Below are 18,888 nucleotides of genomic sequence, written 5' to 3'. Positions count from 1 at the left end.
GGGCAGAACCAAGGTGCTCCCAATTAGAACATGGGAGTATTTTTTTGTGATATTAGATACACATCAAACAAAAGTAAATATGACACAGGAAAACCATGAACAGGATCTACAAGACTTTTGAAGGACATCATTCAAACTTCCTTTCCAGTGGCAAAGGAAACTGAAGACCAACAAAGACTCGTATGCTAGAGGAAGGAGGGTAGGGAACAACTTGTCACAGAAGAAATTGGGTGGAGAGTCCCCCAATGCAGCAGAGCAGATTTTCAAGAGCAAAAGATTGTAGGAACCTGCATAAGGAAAGGACATTCAATTTCTTTTGTCCACTGATAGACTTCCTGTGATGGGCCTCTTCAGAGTTTCCAGTGAAATGGTGGATGGTGATATTTGGGAATCAGTGGGGGTGTGGGAGGGAGACAGAGAGATTACTTGTGTTCATTCATTATTAAAATAATAACTAAAAGCCATGTTTATGTTTCAAGCATAAGGTTTTCAAGCCTATGTTTTGTCTACCTGCTCACATGCAAAGTCAATAACATTAAATATTTAATTTTAGATGGAGGACAAAGCAAAATCTGGATTACTGTTTTCTTATGATGTATGCACAGAAAAAAGGTGTATACTACATTCAGGTAAATTGTTTTTATATTTTGAATGTAAAAATGAATATTCAAAATATTTTTAAAATGTGTAATAGTGAACATGGCATAGTGAATATTCCAAAACACAGATATTTATCAAATGGCCCTTTAGACCTGATAAAGTTTATTTATCATAATACCAATTATGTATAATATATTATTTTACAAAAATTATATACATACATATATATGTGCGTGTGTGTGTGTATGCATGTATATAGAGAGAGGGAGAGAGATATTAGTGAAACATTTCAATAAAATAGTGGAGAATTTAAATTACAATGAATTTAAAATTTCAATTTAAAATTAAAACTGCCTTTTCATGATTATTTGAAATTTTAAAAGGCTTGTAGGATTCTTAAACATGAAAACTTAATTAGCATCTGTTATTGTCAAAGTTGCATTTTGTAAATTTGGTTCAGCTTACCAGGCATCAGTGTGCAATAAAGCCATAGGCAAAGAGAGTTACACGTTTAGATTTTTAGCCTCAAAGCATCTAATTAATTAGTAATTAAGCAAAACTAATTTTGCCCTGGAAAAGGACACAGATTGATATAGTTAAAGTGCAAAGAGCACCTCTTTTTGTATGCTCTGATTTGTCTTTGAATCCGAAGTGTTGCATAACTGTAAAGCTGGCTCAGACATGTAAACACCCTATGTTTAGTGACTACCTTGCTTAGCAACCATTTGCAAATACAACAGTAATAAAAATATTCATTTCCTGACCAATGTGCTCATTTTTATTCAAAATTTTGTACATATGACATTAGTGGCACACTTGAGTAAGAGTGACACTGGTGTAGCTGTACAAGAACCTTTTCTGAATGACATGGTATTAATCAGTGATCTTCATAACTTCTCTCTTTCTCTCTCATTTGCTTAATGATCTGATAGTTGGAATGGAACATGGTTGTTAAATGAGGAGTGGGCGTAGTCTGTATGTAAAGCACAGAATTGTATGGAGTATGTATATGTGTGTGTATATATATATATATATATATATATATGTATGTATGTATGTATGTATGTATGTATGTGTATGTATGTATGTATGTATGTATGTATGTATATATATATATATATATATATATATATATATATATATATATATATATATATATATATATATATATATATATATATATATATAAAATTAATGATCTGGTCCCACAAGATTGCATTATATTGGTGCCTTTGGTCTAACTCTGCAGATGCTCCTGGGCACATAAATGCGAAAGCAAGATTCTCCATAGGTTTTTTTCCTTTTCTTTGTCCAGAATACCTTTGCGTTTACCCAGGCTTAAAAACATCTGAGAAGAGGAGTGGAACAGAACCACATTCTGGGAATCAGCACTTTCCTTTCCTATGTTCTGACTCAATTTAAAAAGAAGGAAGGAAATTTTAAAAAAGTTTCTCTTAAAATAATGATTGGCTTCTGAATAGGATTCTACATCATGTTTACGGTTGGATGGAGAAGTTTGTTCATGTTGCTAAGCATTTGGATGTGGAATTTCTGTGGGTCATTTCCAGCTTAGTTTTCATACATCAGACTCCCAGTCAATCTCTCTATTGAGATGAGAGCAAGTACACACATCACTCGGTTCAGCTAACAAGAGTAACCTTTTTTAAACATCAGCAAATATTAAAAAAATTGGCAGAAAGGGACAAAAAGTTGGCAAAGAATAGAGGACACAAATGACTGGTAACTATTTAGATTTATAAAGGTAAAGGTAAAGGTTCCCCTCACACATACGTGCTAGTCGTTCCCGACTCTAGGGGGCGGTGCTCATCTCTACTTCAAAGCCGAAGAGCCAACGCTGTTCGAAGATGTCTCCGTGGTCATGTGGCCGGCGTGACTCAACGCCAAAGGCGCAGAGCGCTGTTACCTTCCCACCAAAGGTGGTCCCTATTTTTTCTACTTGCATTTTTTATGTGCTTTCGAACTGCTAGGTTGGCAGAAGCTGGGACAAGTAACAGGAGCTCACCCCATTACATGATAGCACTAGGGATTTGAACCGCTGAACTGCCGACCTTTCGATCGACAAGCTCAGCATCCTAGCCCCTGAGCCACCGCATCCCTTTTTTAGATTTTAGATTTAGATTTATATATCTGCCTAAATATCAAAAGGCACAAGCCTTCCAGAGCCACTGTAAACCATACTAATGATCATGGAGAGTCCCGAAGGACGTGGCCTTTGGTTCTTCCATCTTTAAACCTTTTGTTTATATAGGATATGAAGTGATCCAGCCCTTATTCTGCAACATGAAAGAAACAGTTTTGTAGAGTGGAATGGTGCATCCAACAGTAGGTGCATTTTTGGAGAGAATTGTATGTGTGTGTTTGGCACTACTTGAGTATCTTCTGTGAAGTGAGAATTGTTGCCAGGGATGATTTAGGGTGTTGTCTTTACCATTAGTGGCTTGTTGTTTTGGCTTTTAGAAAATTGGAGGATGACATGCACATGGTTATCAGAGTTATCTGAGAGTTTGATGTATATATTTACCTGAGCAGCACTGGAAAATATTTTGTTGTGGGAAATGGATGTTTTGGGGTTTAAGAAGTCTATAGAAGTCTATCTTGGTCATAGTTTCTTTGGTAAGTTAATTACAATGGCTGATGTTGATTCATTTGCAGTTCCACTTGTTAAAAAACTGTGGTAGATGCCTTCCCAACCCTATATAAATGATGGCCCCACGCACATGGGGGGGAGGCACACTGGACCTGATTTATATCTCTGGTCAGTGGTTAAATGATCTGGAATTAGATGATTTAGTAACAGAACCGATGTCATGGTCCGATCATTTTCTCCTTCGACTAGACTTCCGAACCGCCATCCACCATCGCAGGGAGACGGAACCTATACGGTGGTTCCGTCCCAGGCGCCTGATGGACCCTGAGAGGTTCCGGACGGAGCTTGGGCCATTCCCTGAGGATCTGGCCCACGGCACGACTGAGGAACTAGTTGCGGCCTGGAAGCGGGCCGCGGCTGGGGCCTTGGACCGTGTCGTGCCTTTGCGACCTCTGACCCGGCGTAGATCTCGTTTGGCCCCTTGGTTCTCCGAGGGGCTGAGGGAGATGAAACGCCGGAGAAGATGTCTAGAGAGCACCTGGAGGTCCAGCCGTTCCGAAGCTGATCGGACACTAGTTAGGTCCTATTCTAGGACCTACCTAGTGGCAATGAGGGAGGCGAGGCGCTCATATGCCTCCACCCTCATTGCGTCGGCAGATAACCGCCCGGCCGCCCTGTTTCGGGTGACCCGCTCCCTCCTTCATCAGGAGGTGCGGGATGACCCGTTGCAGGGACGTGCTGAGGAGTTTAGTGGTTATCTATACGATAAAATCGCTCAGCTCCGGGATGGTCTGGACCGAAATTGGGATGATCCAAGCGAGGGAGAGGAGACACGTCTTGTTGAGTCCATTTGGGATGAGTTTGACCCTGTGGCTCCGAGGACGTGGACAGGTTGTTGGGGAGACTTCACGCCACTACATGTTTACTGGACCCGTGTCCTTCCTGGCTGGTACTGGCCACTCAGGAGGTGACACGAGGCTGGCTCCAGGAGATTATCAACGCTTCTTTGTTGGAAGGGGTTTTCCCTGCCGCCTTGAAAGAGGCGGTGGTGAGACCCCTCCTCAAGAAGCCCTCCCTGGACCCAGCTATTTTGGGTAATTATCGCCCAGTCTCCAACCTTCGCTTTGTTGCGAAGGTTGTAGAGAGTGCTGTGGCGCGACAGCTACCCCAATACCTGGATGAAGCCGTCTATCTAGACCCGTTCCAGTCCGGCTTCCGACCCGGGTACAGCACGGAGACAGCTTTGGTCGCATTGGTGGATGATCTCTGGAGGGCCAGGGACAGGGGTTATTCCTCTGCCCTGGTCCTATTAGATCTCTCAGCGGCTTTTGATACCATCGACCATGGTATCCTGCTGCGCCGGTTGGGGGGATTGGGAGTGGGAGGCACCGTGTATCGGTGGTTCTCCTCCTATCTCTCTGACCGGTCGCAGACGGTGTTGACAGGGGGGCAGAGGTCGACCGCGAGGGACCTCACTTGTGGGGTGCCGCAGGGGTCGATTCTCTCGCCCCTTCTGTTCAACATCTATATGAAGCCGTTGGGGGGATTGGGAGTGGGAGGCACCGTGTATCGGTGGTTCTCCTCCTATCTCTCTGACCGGTCGCAGACGGTGTTGACAGGGGGGCAGAGGTCGACCGCGAGGGACCTCACTTGTGGGGTGCCGCAGGGGTCGATTCTCTCGCCCCTTCTGTTCAACATCTATATGAAGCCGTTGGGTGAGATCATCAGTGGCTTTGGGGTGAGATACCAGCTGTACGCTGATGACACCCAGCTGTACTTCTCCACCCCAGGCCACCCCAATGAAGCTGTTGAAGTGCTGTCCCGGTGTGTGGAAGCCGTACGGGTCTGGATGGGGAGAAACAGGCTCAAGCTTAATCCCTCCAAGACGGAGTGGCTGTGGATGCCGGCACCCCGATTCAGTCAGCTGCAGCCGCGGCTGACTGTTGGAGGCGAGTTATTGGCCCCAAAGGATAGGGTGCGCAACTTAGGTGTCCTCCTGGATGAACGGCTGTCGTTTGAAGATCATTTGACGGCCGTCTCCAGGGGGGCCTTCCACCAGGTTCGCCTGGTTCGGCAGTTGCGCCCCTTCCTTGATCGGGATGCCTTGTGCACGGTCACTCATGCGCTCGTTACCTCTCGCTTGGATTATTGTAATGCTCTCTACATGGGGCTCCCCTTGAAGTGCACTCGGAGGCTTCAGTTAGTCCAGAATGCAGCTGCGCGGGTGATAGAAGGAGCTCGCGTAGCTCCCATATAACACCGCTCCTGCGCAGACTGCACTGGCTACCTGTGGCCTTCGAGTGCACTTTAAGGTGTTGGTTACTACCTTTAAAGCGCTCCATGGCTTAGGGCCTGGGTACTTACGGGACCGCCTGCTGTTACCACATGCCTCCCACCGACCCGTGCGCTCTCACAGAGGGACTTCTCAGGGTGCTGTCCGCCAAGCAATGTCGGCTGGCGGCCCCAGGAAGGTCCTTCTCTGTGGGGCTCCACACTCTGGAACGAACTTCCCCGGGTTTCGCCAAATACCTGACCTTCGGACATTCCGCGAACTGAAGACACATCTTTTTATTCGCGCGGGGCTGGCTTAAATTGATTTTAACAAATTTTTAAATTCTTAGTAATTAATTTTAAATGGGGTTTTTTAGCTTATTATATATTTTACTTCTCAGGCCAATTTTAAAATAAGTTTTTTAACTACATTTTAAATTTGTATATTGTACCGTCTGTTTTATTCTTGCCTGTACACCGCCCTGAGTCCTTCGGGAGAAGGGCGGTATAGAAATCAAATAAATAAATAAATAATAATAAATAAATAAATATTTTACCTAGGGACACCCCCTTTAAAAACCTTAAAGGCTGTACTGTTGAAAAAATATTTGGCCATTGAATTTCATGAATCTCAATGGAATGCCTTATGTGAAAATTCTTATAAAACAATTTCATCAAGTTATCAAGAAATTGTATAGAAGAAATTCCTAAATAACATCGTAATTCATTAAAATTATATGACATCCACCTTAATTTTTCCAAATTGTGCTGGAAATAATAATATATTTATTATTTTGTTACTATGTCCTGTTATCCAAAGAAGGGAGTAAATTATACCATAATTCGGTGCATATTTAATGTGAAAACAATAAAAAAAGTTTTCAAAATGGTTAGAGATGCCTACTTTAAAGATCTACAAGGGTTTCTTGCACTCTTTAATTTGGAAGTATACTAATTTGAAGTAATGATGTAATAATAGTTTGAAGTTAAAATTACATTATGATCTTTTTGATCACTGGCTGCCAGTGACAAATCCCATCTTGTGTGACCAGAAGTCTCTTCACAGAGGGCTCTTTGTGCTCTGTTCTTGTTACACTAGCCCACATTCCATTCTTACCAAATTTTGCTCAAGAATATTCCCCAACTTTGTAAAACAGATTTTGAGAATGTTTCAGAATGGGACTAGGGAAGGAAGGAGAGATGTTTGTTTACCATGAAGAGAGAGACAGGCCAACCCTTCTTATCAGGTGCCAACCCAAGACTGAGTAATAACCACAGATGTATTATTACAGTCGAGATGCCAAGACAGATACTTGTCACATCCTCCTCTATTTTTCTTTCTGATTAAATACATGGATTAAGAGCATCAACCTTTATGTACCTCCTTAAAATTAAGTCTCATTTAGCGTAGCAGGACTTAATTAATTTTCTTTCAAAGTTGCAGCCTAAATTATGACAATGCTGCTACTTCTTTTTAATGTAAGGCTTGCTAAGGCTTTTGTAGCAATGAACCTGGGGAACCAGATGTGTGGCAAAGCCTGCAATGTGGTTGGATTGATTTGTTTGTTAGTGTTTTGGTTGCTTACCTTGGTTGCCAATTATGCATATATCAGAATAACAGAGTTGGAAGGGATCTTGTAGGTCATCTAGCTCAACCCCCTGCCCAAGCAAGAGACCCTATACCATTTCTGACAGATTGCAGTCCAATATTGTTGTGTTTGTTATATTTATTTATTTATTTATTTATTTATTAGATTTTTATACCGCCCTTTTCCCGAAGGACTCAGAGCGGTGTACAGCCAAGGATAAAACTCAATATATATACAATTAAAACCAGAATTTAAAACAAAGCAAATTACAAAAAGGCCGACATTAAAATTTGAAAATTTAAATAAGGAAAATTTAAAACCCTAAAACAATAAAAACCCAATTTAAAATAATAAAACTATTATGCCAGTCCCGCTTGAATAAATAAGTGTGTTTTTAGCTCATGGCGAAAGGTCCGAAGATCAGGCACTTGGCGTAAACCAGGGGGAAGTTCGTTCCAGAGCGTCGGGGCTCCAACAGAGAAGGCCCTGCTCCTGGGGGCCGCCAGCCGACATTGTTTGGCGGACGGCACCCTGAGAAGACCCTCTCTGTGAGAGCGTACGGGTCAGTAGGAGGCATAAGGTAACAGCAGGCGGTCTCGTAAGTACCCGGGTCCTAAGCCATGGAGCGCTTTAAAGGTGGTAACCAAAATCTTGAAGCGCACCCGAAAGACCACAGGAAGCCAGTGCAGACTGCGCAGCAGTGATGTTATGTGGGAGCCACGGGTGGCTCCCGTTACTACTCGCGCAGCCGCATTCTGGACTAACTGCAGCCTCCGGGTGCACCTCAAGGGCAGCCCCATGTAGAGAGCATTGCAATATGGTGTTTTTAACTGCTATTAACTGCCCAGAATCATGGATTTGGGATGGGCCACCATAAATCAAGATAATAAATAATAGAGAAACTACCTGTGGAAGAAAGGGCCCCTCCTTATAAATCCAGATAGTGCTCGACTTATGACCACAATTGAGCCCAAAATTTCTGATGCTAAATGAAACATATGTTGTGAATTTTGCCCCATCTTATGACTTTTCTTGTCACAATTGTTAAGTGAATCATTGCAGTTGTTAATTTAGTAACCCAGTTGTTAAGTGAATCTGGTTTTCCTATGGACTTTGCTGGTGAGAAGGTCACAAAAGGGGATCACATAACTGCAACTGTCATAAATATGAATCAGTTGCCAACCATCTGAATTTTGATTACATGACTATAGAGATGCTGCAGTATTGTAAGTGTGAAAAATACTCCCTTTTTTCAGCATCATTGTAACTTCTAACAGTTACTAAAGAAACTGTTGTAAGTCGAGGAATACCTTTATGTTCTTTCCTCTGCTAGGTCACATGATATTTCCTTCATCACACCCACAGCCTAATAGTGAGACAGCCGTTAAAGAAGTATTTCCCCCTTATTATTATACTCTCCAAGGGCAATCCTTGTCTGCTTTTTCCTTGGGAGAAATTCAGGTGATTATATTGGTTTGAATCAGAATAAGCATTAGCAGTAGGGATAGCAAATTTCTTATCAGGATAGGTTTCTGTTGATTCAGGGATGGGCAGAGAACATTTTAAGTCATCAGTAGGAAAAGACCCAATGATGGCTGAATTTACATGTATGTTTGAATCTGAAATCTGCTTAGTTTAGTGCCGCCCCCATACAACTTCATTCCTCATTTCATTTCTTCTATTTTGCTTGCTTGCTTACTTGCTTGTGCTTGGCTCCCTTAGCTTGAGGATGACATCGTTGTCAAGCAGAATTATTTCAGCACAATAAAAAATTTTGCACTTCAGTTGTCATCAGAAGACTGGATGATACTAGAATTCTCTCAGCTGGGATTCATTGGTAAGAAAAAAAAATCCCTTACATAATTTTTAAAAAAGGGAAGGATAGAAAAGCGCTGTAAAATCTGGGAAAGTAGTTTAACAACCCCCCTCCCACATACAAAAACAACTTTACCGTTTTTCATAATATGAAAATATTAGTTGTAAAATTTCTCATATTAGATTATGTGTGGATAGCATTTAACAAGTAACAAAACGCATGTTGTAGAAAAGGGAATAATGTTATAATGTCTGCAGTTCTTAAATAATTTTTTAAAAATTGAAGTATAAGCCTTAAATGGACTTCAGTCATCTAAACAAGTTCATTTATAGATTAAGACAAATGAAAAGCAATGTTTTAAAAGCTTTCTTAATGTCTTGTTTCTGCCTCTATCAAGGCCAGCAATTCAATATTTGCGTCTGAATACATATTTGAAGAGTGATTCTACTTTCCTCGTATGTTAACATTAGCCTGATACAAGTTTTTGAAGATAGTGGGTTTCTTTAAAAAAGAGCATGACTTCTCTAATTCTTCACTAACCCTGTTTCCCCCAAATAAGACATTCCCTGATAATAAGCCCCATTGGGCATTTGAGTACATGGCAATAAGGCCAAGCACTTATTTCAGGGTTCAAAAAAATATAAAAGAGGGTTTTATTTTTGGGGAAACACGGTAGTATGGCATTATAATTTCTAGCATTTGGTATACTATGTGCAACTAACAGCCTCCTTTAAACTGAGTAATGGAAACAAACGTCTAATCTCCCATTCAGTAAAGGGGGGAAAAGGAGTAATGACAAAAGCAATGTTGCACCGTGATGCAAACTTTCCCTTTTGTACGGGAGTTGGCAGAACTTTTGTCAAAGTGGTTTGATGCTGCATTTGGCATTTGACAAAAAGGGTGATTGCTGTTGGTACCTTTGCTTTGACATCTGCTGAAATGAATGGAACAGTTCTTGTGAATTGAGGAAGACCACCTTTGCCCAAGAAACCCTGCACAGACAGGGAATGCCTTAATCAGAGTGCAAGACATCTCATAAGAATGTTTAGTTCTGGAAGAAAAATGTAGCTTAAAATAGAAAATATGGATTATAGATGCCAGTTTTTAAGAATTTTTATCTCTAAAGGGACAGTTTAGAGCATTAATTGTTAATAAATGAGAAGGTACAGAAAAATGAAATTTAATATACATTAGTTTTAATTTTATGTTTGAAAGTGAGTTCATCTAGGTAGCAGTTCCATGCCCTTGTGTCTTCAGCCTTTCTTTTTACCTAAACGAATCTATTACCCTAAATTATTCTGGTGCAAATTTATACTGATAGTGCTACGTTATATAAAAAGAGTAACTTGCAGTAATTTGCTGGTTCAGATTCTAAACATCAGAGTTTTGGGTTCATACTCTTTAATGGAACACTGCATTTATAACTCAAAGTGCTAAATTATTGTTGATACATTGTTATTTACAGGTAAATTATTATTTACAGGTAAAATGTTCCAGTCTCCAGATATTACACTCATTGTAGAGTTCATACTTATGTTTTATAAAGAGAAACCAATTGACTGGCTCTTGGATCACATTCTTTGGGTGAAAGTATGCAATCCAGAGAAAGATGCAGTAAGTTGGTTTGAGAGTTTAATGTTTCTGAAAAGTCTACCTATATGACAAGATTGTAAGAAAATATGTTAAGAAACCTAGTCAAAGTTTTTATAGCTCTTTTCTAAATTATAGTTTCTTGTAGCTAAACTGTTTAGTGTATTATGAAATGATTAAGCAGATACGATTAATGGTTGAGACATTACCAGAAATAAATCATTTGAAACTGTGCAAAGCTTTTGGATGGAGCATTTTGAAAAGCATGATTAATATAACTGAATGTCTTGAAGTGTTAAAGAAGTACATTTTCTAGACGGTTTGGTAACGCGGTTTCAAAAACTATCTTTGGCTGTGTGCATGTGCATACACAGACAGCAATTCTCTGAAACCGCCAGAAAAACAAGGCAACTCTGTGTGCAAGTATCTATAGTCACAACCATGAACCGTTTTGAAGCAATCACACCAAACTTTGCAGAAGACCTAAGGCAAAGAGAGAATGCTTTACTTATGCTAGCATACTGTATTTTTCAAAAAAACCAAAAACACCTTTGCACAGTCCTACTATACACACACTGCAGAGGCCAAGTACTATAAAGATTGGATTATATCCTAAAAAAAATTCAATTTCTCCAACTGTCCCCCAGCAGATAGCATGCTTTCTGCAGGTGGCCAGCAGACAATATCCTGCCTGAAGTTTGAACACCCATGGCCTGCCATCTGGTAGGCCAAACAGATTGCTGGGGGAGGAGAGGGAGAGAATCTACCTGAATTTACTTAGGGATAAACATGCATTTGTGTGAAGGTATTCCATCCCTTTTTTCCAAATGTAGATTCCTTCCTACCACCATGTTTCCTGGCCTATGGATTGAAAGTTGCAATAGCTGAAGTGCTTACCCTGTGTTGAGAATGCCTAATTAACAGAATACTTTGCCTAGGGCAGGATCTATGTAACTCAGGGGTAGAGAAGGATGGTCCTTTTATGACTTGTGGACTTCAACTCCCAGAATTCCTTGAAGTCCACAAGTCATAAAAGGGCCATCGTTCCCCACCCCTGATGTAACAGAAAAAACTAATAATTTGTTGCAATTATGAGAATTGTGCCAGTCTCTGAATAAGAAATCAGAGACTGCCACAATTGTCATAATTGCAATAATAACTATGCTTTGCATGGGCTAGGTAATTCTCTTCAAAATGGCGTAGACTTCTTCCCTACCTTTCAGGCAAAGTATGCTACTCTTCTTTTATTTGTCTTTCATGGAAGGGAGGAAATGTTTGGAAAACCACTTCCTCATAGTGCTCCTCCTGTTGTGTCTTACAAGGCTGATAGATCAAATTGACCTGGTGTGGAGCTGTGGTTAGCTGCTACTGATGCTGTTGAAGTGAGGAGCAGGGAAGGACAGACAGTTCTTCTCTGCCGAACTCTCTCTGCTAGCCTTGGAGATGCACTGCTTCCCTTGTTCCTTCCCTTGCCTGCACTTTTGTAGGAAAGGGCTGATCTTTCAGCAACAGTAGAAAGGGGTTAGGGGCATGAAGCAGAAGTCTTCCCAAGTCTATTTCTGCAAAAATCAAGCCAGAATTCTTTTTAAATGATCCAGGGAGCAATTCAGACTCAGAAGCTAGAAGAAGTAGTGAAGCAAAAGTCCCCTTCAATGGGAAAAAGGTTACTTATAAACTCTGCAGAACTTTTCCACTGCAAAGAGCAGAAGAGTTGCTTCTGCAATGTGAGGCATGTACAGATAAGGGATACAATTGCCCTTATGTTGAACTCAACTGCTAGAGACTTCCATTAAATTCATACTATTTTTTCTTAGCCATAGTACAATTTGCCATTGTCTTTTTGTGTGTGTGCTGCTTTTCAACCCAAAATAGATATGTTCAGCTGTCAAACGTAAGCAGTGTGGTGAGGCCTTGGAAAACAGGAGTGGTTTTTGAATGGCTGCAAAGTTTCTGCGTGGAAATATTGGCTGTACACCTTGCTTGGCTAGAACCTAAGTCTTACAATGAATTTTATTTCATGGCCTTTGAAAAGAAATGATTTCTCTGATGAAAAGGAGATAAAATGTGGAAGCAAATCATATATATTGCTTCCACATTTCACATATATATCAATATGAGAAAATTATTGAAAGGAGAAAACAATAAGTAGTTTATACTGTAAGTAGTTTATACTATACTAAGGCCAAAGTAGTTTATACTAAAATCAGAAATATGAATTGATTTGTCCAATTATAGTTTTCAGATCAAATCATAACAGTACAAATGATGTCTGATACATTATATTATTAGGTGTGACATTTTAATTTTTTTATTTTAATTGAGTGCATTTCAAATCAGAGTGACATAGGATGCAGAAGTAAAAGCTGCAGTTGAACAATATATTTTTCTCAGAAATGGCATTTAGAAATCCTAGCAGCTGTCAGAGATGAATGATAAACTATTAATTACTTCCTATAAAATCACTTACTAAAGTTCTGATGACTGAATTTTTGTAGTGGTGTGAATATGTTATTTTAATATGCTAAATACAAGCAAGGTAAGAATGCAATAAATGGCCCAGATAGCCAGTTTTTAAGCCATGTATAATGATGATTGTCTTAGACTAAAAATATTTCCACCATTTTGTTAAAGAAACATTGTGATCGCCAGAAATCAAATCTCAGAATACGGTTCAGGCCTTCACTTTTTCAGCATGTGGGACTACACTCTTCCCTAGAAGGAAAGATTCAAAAACTCACAGTGAGTACTGATAGAAAGCAACATATACATATAATTTTTGGAAACTTGTTCATTAATCTGAATTAAGAACTACATATTTTTAAATATATATTTCTTAACTATATACTGAATTTAAATGCAGTTGCAAAAAATCTAAGTATAATTCACTTGTTAAGTGAGACATTACATGACCATGACTTTACTTCTTCATTGCCTATTAACTCTGTTTGCCACAAGTCAGTTGGGAAGAACTGGATGTATGTTTGTGTGGTTCTTGTGCTTACAGGCACTTTTGGCTGTAAGTGCTAATAGGTTGCCAGACATCCATATCATGATCACATGACTGCATCTAGTAATCCCTAAAGTCCGTCCTTCCTTCCTTCCCTCCGCTTTCTGGCAGTCTTGGTCAAGTCAGTGATTTGATTTATATTGATCAGTTTATAATTCTGTTAGAGTGGGTGTTAACTAGAATCTGCAAATCTGAATCAGAGACTCATAGTGCTTGGCTATGGGTCATGATGGGGAGATGATATTATTTCAAGATTACCCTTGTTAGGTAAGGAAAGTTCAGAAGCTCTTCTAATGCCATAGTCACTCTAGCTGACCACCTTATATGTTGACCTGAACATTACACCACATGCAGTGGGACAAAAGACAGGGAACATCTGTCAGGTCTATCTTATCTAAATGAAGAGACAGTGTCATTGGTAAATGATCACAGTCAGAAGTGTCAACTGTTGTATGGTCTCTTAGGAAATTCACAAGTCCTCAGGCACAGGAGATATATTTATTGCCCTAGACATCTATACTTCATTGTTGTTGTTGTTCCACACTTTTTTTTGTAGGATAAAGACTTCTTGAAACCATTACTGCACAAAATTCACGTGAATCCACCAGCAGAGGTTTCTACAACATTAAAAGTCTATCAAGGGCATGCTCTTGAAAAAGCCTACATGGGTGAAGACTTTTTTTGGGCTATTACACCAGTTGCTGGAGATTATATCTTGTTTAAATTTGACAAGCCAGCTAATCTAGAAAGGTAACTATTTTGTTTTCATTTTCATGTGAAACATCTCCTGAGGTGAAGAGGTTAATATTTCCTGGTAGTAAATTAAACAGTGAAGACACTACCGGTAGTCCTAGACCACCACACTGGGACCCACATTTCCTGGGAGGTGAAGTCCTCCAAGCTTAAAGTTGCCAAGGTTGGAGACCCCTGCTTCAAAGCACCTGAAGGCAGGATAAGAAGCAATGACTGGAAACTAATAAAGGAGAAAAACAACCTAGAACTCAGGAGAAATTTCCTGAGAGTTAGAACAATTAATCTGTGGCAGGACTTGCCTCTAAAAGTTGTGAACGCTCCAACACTGGAAGTTTTAAAGAAGATATTGGATAACCATTTGCGATAGTTGCAGTGTCTCTGGCTCATGATCACCTTTTGGGACCTTCTGACAAGCAGTCAATGGGGAAACCAGGTTCACTTAACAACTGTGTTGCCAACTTAACAACTGCAGTGCTTCACTTAAGAACTGTGGAAGACAGGTTGCAAAATAGGGCAAAACTCACTTAAACAGAAATTTGGGATTCAGTTGTGGTTGTAAGTCAAGGATTACCTGTATGCTATGGGAAGGTAAGAAGCAGCAGGAATCCCTAAAATCAGTGAGGCATCTTCCCTGAATGGAAGGATTTGCATTGAGAGATCTGTTTAATTCTAGGAATTTTTCATCTCTCTCAACCAATATGTAGAGTCCCTCACTGAGTTAATATTATGTATGCATTCACATGACATCATTATTATTATGCTTACAAAATGTCATGTTCAGTTTGATGAGGAATAAGGATCTATAATTCTGCAAATATCTTATGAAACATGACTACCATCAATTTTCTGTTGTTTGGAAATGATTTGACTGACATTTTGTGTTAGCTGCTATTATGAAAAGATGGCATAATCTGTTTCACAGAAGGACCATCTCAATTGCTGCTTTGTTCTCCCACAGTAACTTGGTTGGAATAATAAAGTGGCTGCTTTAAGCAAATATTAAATACTAATATGAATGAAGGAGAATTTTCAAATTGGAAAATCCTGTTTGTTTAATTTCTATAGCTGCCCATTTCTGTCAATTACTCTGGATGGCTTACAATTCAATACCTATTGTTATTTTTGTGCATCAACTTATTCTGAGAAACTATCTCATGATTCTTACTATCTTTCTTGGTCTGATGGAGTGCATTTGGATACTAATTTTTTGTACATGAGTGAAAGAAAACGGTCATTTTGAACTCAAATGATTTTAACAGTGCAACACTTCCTGTGAAATGGGAACTGTCCATTTTCAATTTAAAACAGCTGTTTGGATTTAAAACATCTAATGATTGTAACATTTTGCACAATTCTGGTAAATATGCTCCTTATCTGAAGATTGTCAGATAACAATTTTGTTACTCTGATGTCATCTAAACTGAGTTTGAGTTAGAAAAACATCCTTCAAGTTCTTCATATGAAATCTCATGAATGCCAAAATTGTCTTTAATTAGATTCTCAGCAAAGAGAGAGCAAAAAGTCTTCTGCGCTTGTGTTGTTATAACTGAAATTCTGCTAGTTATCTTGTTCACCTATTTGAAACTATCCATAATGAATTGTTTGCAAGATCAGTTTTGAACATTATGGTTTATTCTTCGTCCTTGATAGCAATTCTTTGCATATTACCTGAAAGTAAACTCTTTCAATAGATAAAATTGGAAACATATGGGTGATTTTTGATTGTTTTTCCAATTTGTTTTGCTTTATTGTTTTCCATGATATAGATTCCTGTTCCATAGTGGCAATCCAGAACATCCAGGGGATATATTGGTCAACACAACTGTGGAAGTATTACCTCTTAGGGTATGATAATAAAGTCTATTTCTTCTTTCTTTCTATGAGTGTAGCAGAAATACAAATATTTAGCAACCACAGTTGGGACCAGAACTTGATTGCTAAATGGTACAGTCCCTAAATTGGAAAATCATATGACCATGACTGTGCTTATGATTTTATTTCAGCTTTCCTTTTCTCCTACTCCCAAGCTGAATGCTTACTGCAACACTGGATAATTAGCAAGAACAGAATTAATTTTTGTGTTACATTCACTGTAGACTAGAGAAAGGGATTACAAGAGAGTAAGCAGGATACACTTTTATTAATACTGGGGATTACACTGGCTGTTTGCTTTGCGTGCTCAAGCTGAGAATTTAAAGATAATCACTTCCTTCTCGGCATTTCCCCCCCCCTCCCAACAGTAAATATTTATAGAGCATCACAATAAACCTGAATTTAGTTGCTATACTAAAGCTTCCTGTATTTCTTTCAGCACAGGCCATGCTGCAAATTTTGTAATTCAGCCACAGCTGAAAGAATGTTGAGCAATGGTAGAACCAAGGAGGGAAGATGTATTGGATTGCAGGCCTTACAGATGATTAAAAATAATATTTAAATTATCTACTTATAAATTATTATTAACTTGTAAAACTTCAATTCTGTGTTGTCTTGGGGCTTATTTATTAGTAAATATTTTTAGTATTGGACTACAGCAACTTTTTATAGGTTTCAAAGAGGAATATAAGCTGATCAGTACATAAATACCATTACTAAAAACTTCAGAGATGAGAGAAAGGACAAAATCACATCATGCATATTATGTTAAAATAGGTTGTATATATGTAAATAAAAGGAGGCAGCATATCATTTATCTTTTAGGAATAGTGTTTCACTTCCTGGTATCAACCAGAGGTGGGTTTCAGCAGGTTCTGACCAGTTCTGAAGAACTGGTAGCGGAAATTTTGACTAGTTTGGAGAAGCGGTAGTTAAAATTCTGACTGGCCCAGGGAATTGAGAGTGTGACTAAGTGTGGTGTGACTAGAGATTATAATTTAGGAATTATTTTGGATTATGATTATTGGTTTTGATACCCTGCATTTTGTTCTGGGAAGTCGGGATGGGGGGTGGGGGGTAAGGGGAGGGAACTGGGGGTTTGGTAGAGATGGAGTGATGGTTAATGTACAGGGATTATTGAAGAAATATAATTAATGTAGGATCGGGTCTGCATAGTTACCATTTTAGAACGGTGAGGAGGGAGAAAAGAGAGAGTAGGAGGTAGGAAAGAGGAGAAGAGGAAGGAAGAGGGATAGTAGAGGGAGAAGGAAGGTGTAGGGTGGAGGGAGGAGCGGATGTAGATAAGAGAAGGAGAGGAAGGTTTGGAAAGTAAAAGAAGGTAGAAGAGGGAAGAGTGTTAAAAAGAGGGGTGGTGACTGGGCAAGCCCGACTAATTGTATACAACTGTACATTGGATGAATTATTTGATATGATTGTAAAAATAAAACTTTTTATGAAAAAAAAAAAAAATTCTGACTGGCCCCACCCCCATCAATTGTCTGCCTCCCAAGTCCCAGCTGAACAGGAGGAAATGGGGATTTTGCAGTATCCTTCCCCTGGATTAGAGAGGGAATGGAGATTTTACAGTATCTTTCCCCTGCCATGCCCACCAAGCCATGCCATCTCCACCAAGCCACACCCACAGAACCGGTAGTAAAAAAATTTGAAACCCACCACTGGTATCAACCAACCATGGCCTCTTCTGGGAGGGCCCAGTTGAGTCTTGTTGGATTCAATGGTATTATGAAGTGGGGATGAGGGGGAAAATTATGGATTTGTTATTCATTAGCGTATTGGTGTTTGTTAAACAATTAATTAAATCCTTTATCAGTTTGATGATGACAATTTATATCTCATTTTTCAGAATAAAGAGCTGGTATTAAGCAAAGAAACCAAAGAGAAACGGTTAGAAGATGGTTATTTCAGAATAGGTAATTAAATAATACTACAGTTCTGTTTTATAGACATTTGAATACAAAATCTAAGTAACTCAAGTTATGGCTCATTTTGCATTATTATTGATCTAGCAGCATACTAATCAAGTTTAGGTGACAGAATTTCATGAACCAGGTATCTGAGCAGTGATTCAGTATTGGCATTAGCACAAAATAAGAAGGTGTGCTGTGACATACGGGAACTGTGAAATCTAGAGAAAAAATGCAACCATCTAATTATGGATTCTGAAGTCTGCATCACTTAAATGTTGTTATGGTAGAGTTGCGATTCAGAATTTATTTCAAAATATCAGAATTGATATTTTGGAATGCATACGGGTGCATATTTAGTTCTTCTTAAAGCAGCCATCTGACTTTACGAAAATACCCCGCAGCAGCATTAAAGAATTTGAGTCAAGTGCTATTTGCATTTTTCATGTTCTCTGAAGGGCTTCTTTGAAATTGTTCATATTCCAGCTAAATGAAGTGGTCATACTATTTTCATTTGATAGAATAAATAAGTAGAAAAAAACCAATCGATCGTGCTATATTGGAGATAATTTTTTTTTACTTTTTCATATTATTCATAAAAATCCAGGTTTTGTGTAAGTGATTTGTATTTGCTGAGTGTATACTTATTTAGAATGATTATTTTGCTTTTGAAGGCAAATTTGAAAATGGCATAGCAGAAGGAATAGTCAATCCTAATCTAAATCCAATTACAGCTGTCCGGCTGTTCATCATACAAAATTCATCTGTCTGGGCAATTATAAATGAGGTAAGAGTTAAACAAAGGGTGCTTAATAACTAGAGTATTTGCCTTCAAACATTTAATTCTTAAGTTTCTT

The 18,888-nt window shown here is 39.1% G+C and overlaps 1 protein-coding gene across 1 annotated transcript in view; it reads left to right on the top strand.

Annotated features, from left to right (window-relative positions):
* MGAT4A (alpha-1,3-mannosyl-glycoprotein 4-beta-N-acetylglucosaminyltransferase A) overlaps nt 1-18,888 on the top strand; it is a 74,431-nt gene that overhangs the window by 49,078 nt on the left and 6,465 nt on the right. Inside the window, exons 8-15 of the mRNA XM_058186429.1 lie at nt 554-629; nt 8,791-8,905; nt 10,368-10,498; nt 13,106-13,213; nt 14,038-14,231; nt 16,001-16,079; nt 17,971-18,037; nt 18,706-18,818. Coding sequence (XP_058042412.1) covers nt 554-629; nt 8,791-8,905; nt 10,368-10,498; nt 13,106-13,213; nt 14,038-14,231; nt 16,001-16,079; nt 17,971-18,037; nt 18,706-18,818 — 883 coding nt within the window. The remainder of the gene's footprint in view (nt 1-553; nt 630-8,790; nt 8,906-10,367; nt 10,499-13,105; nt 13,214-14,037; nt 14,232-16,000; nt 16,080-17,970; nt 18,038-18,705; nt 18,819-18,888) is intronic.

Source organism: Ahaetulla prasina, chromosome 5, assembly GCF_028640845.1.
Source record: "Ahaetulla prasina isolate Xishuangbanna chromosome 5, ASM2864084v1, whole genome shotgun sequence".
Lineage (NCBI taxonomy): Eukaryota > Metazoa > Chordata > Lepidosauria > Squamata > Colubridae > Ahaetulla > Ahaetulla prasina.
Note: the sequence above shows the minus strand (reverse complement) of the source record. Positions and strands in the feature narration are given on the sequence as shown.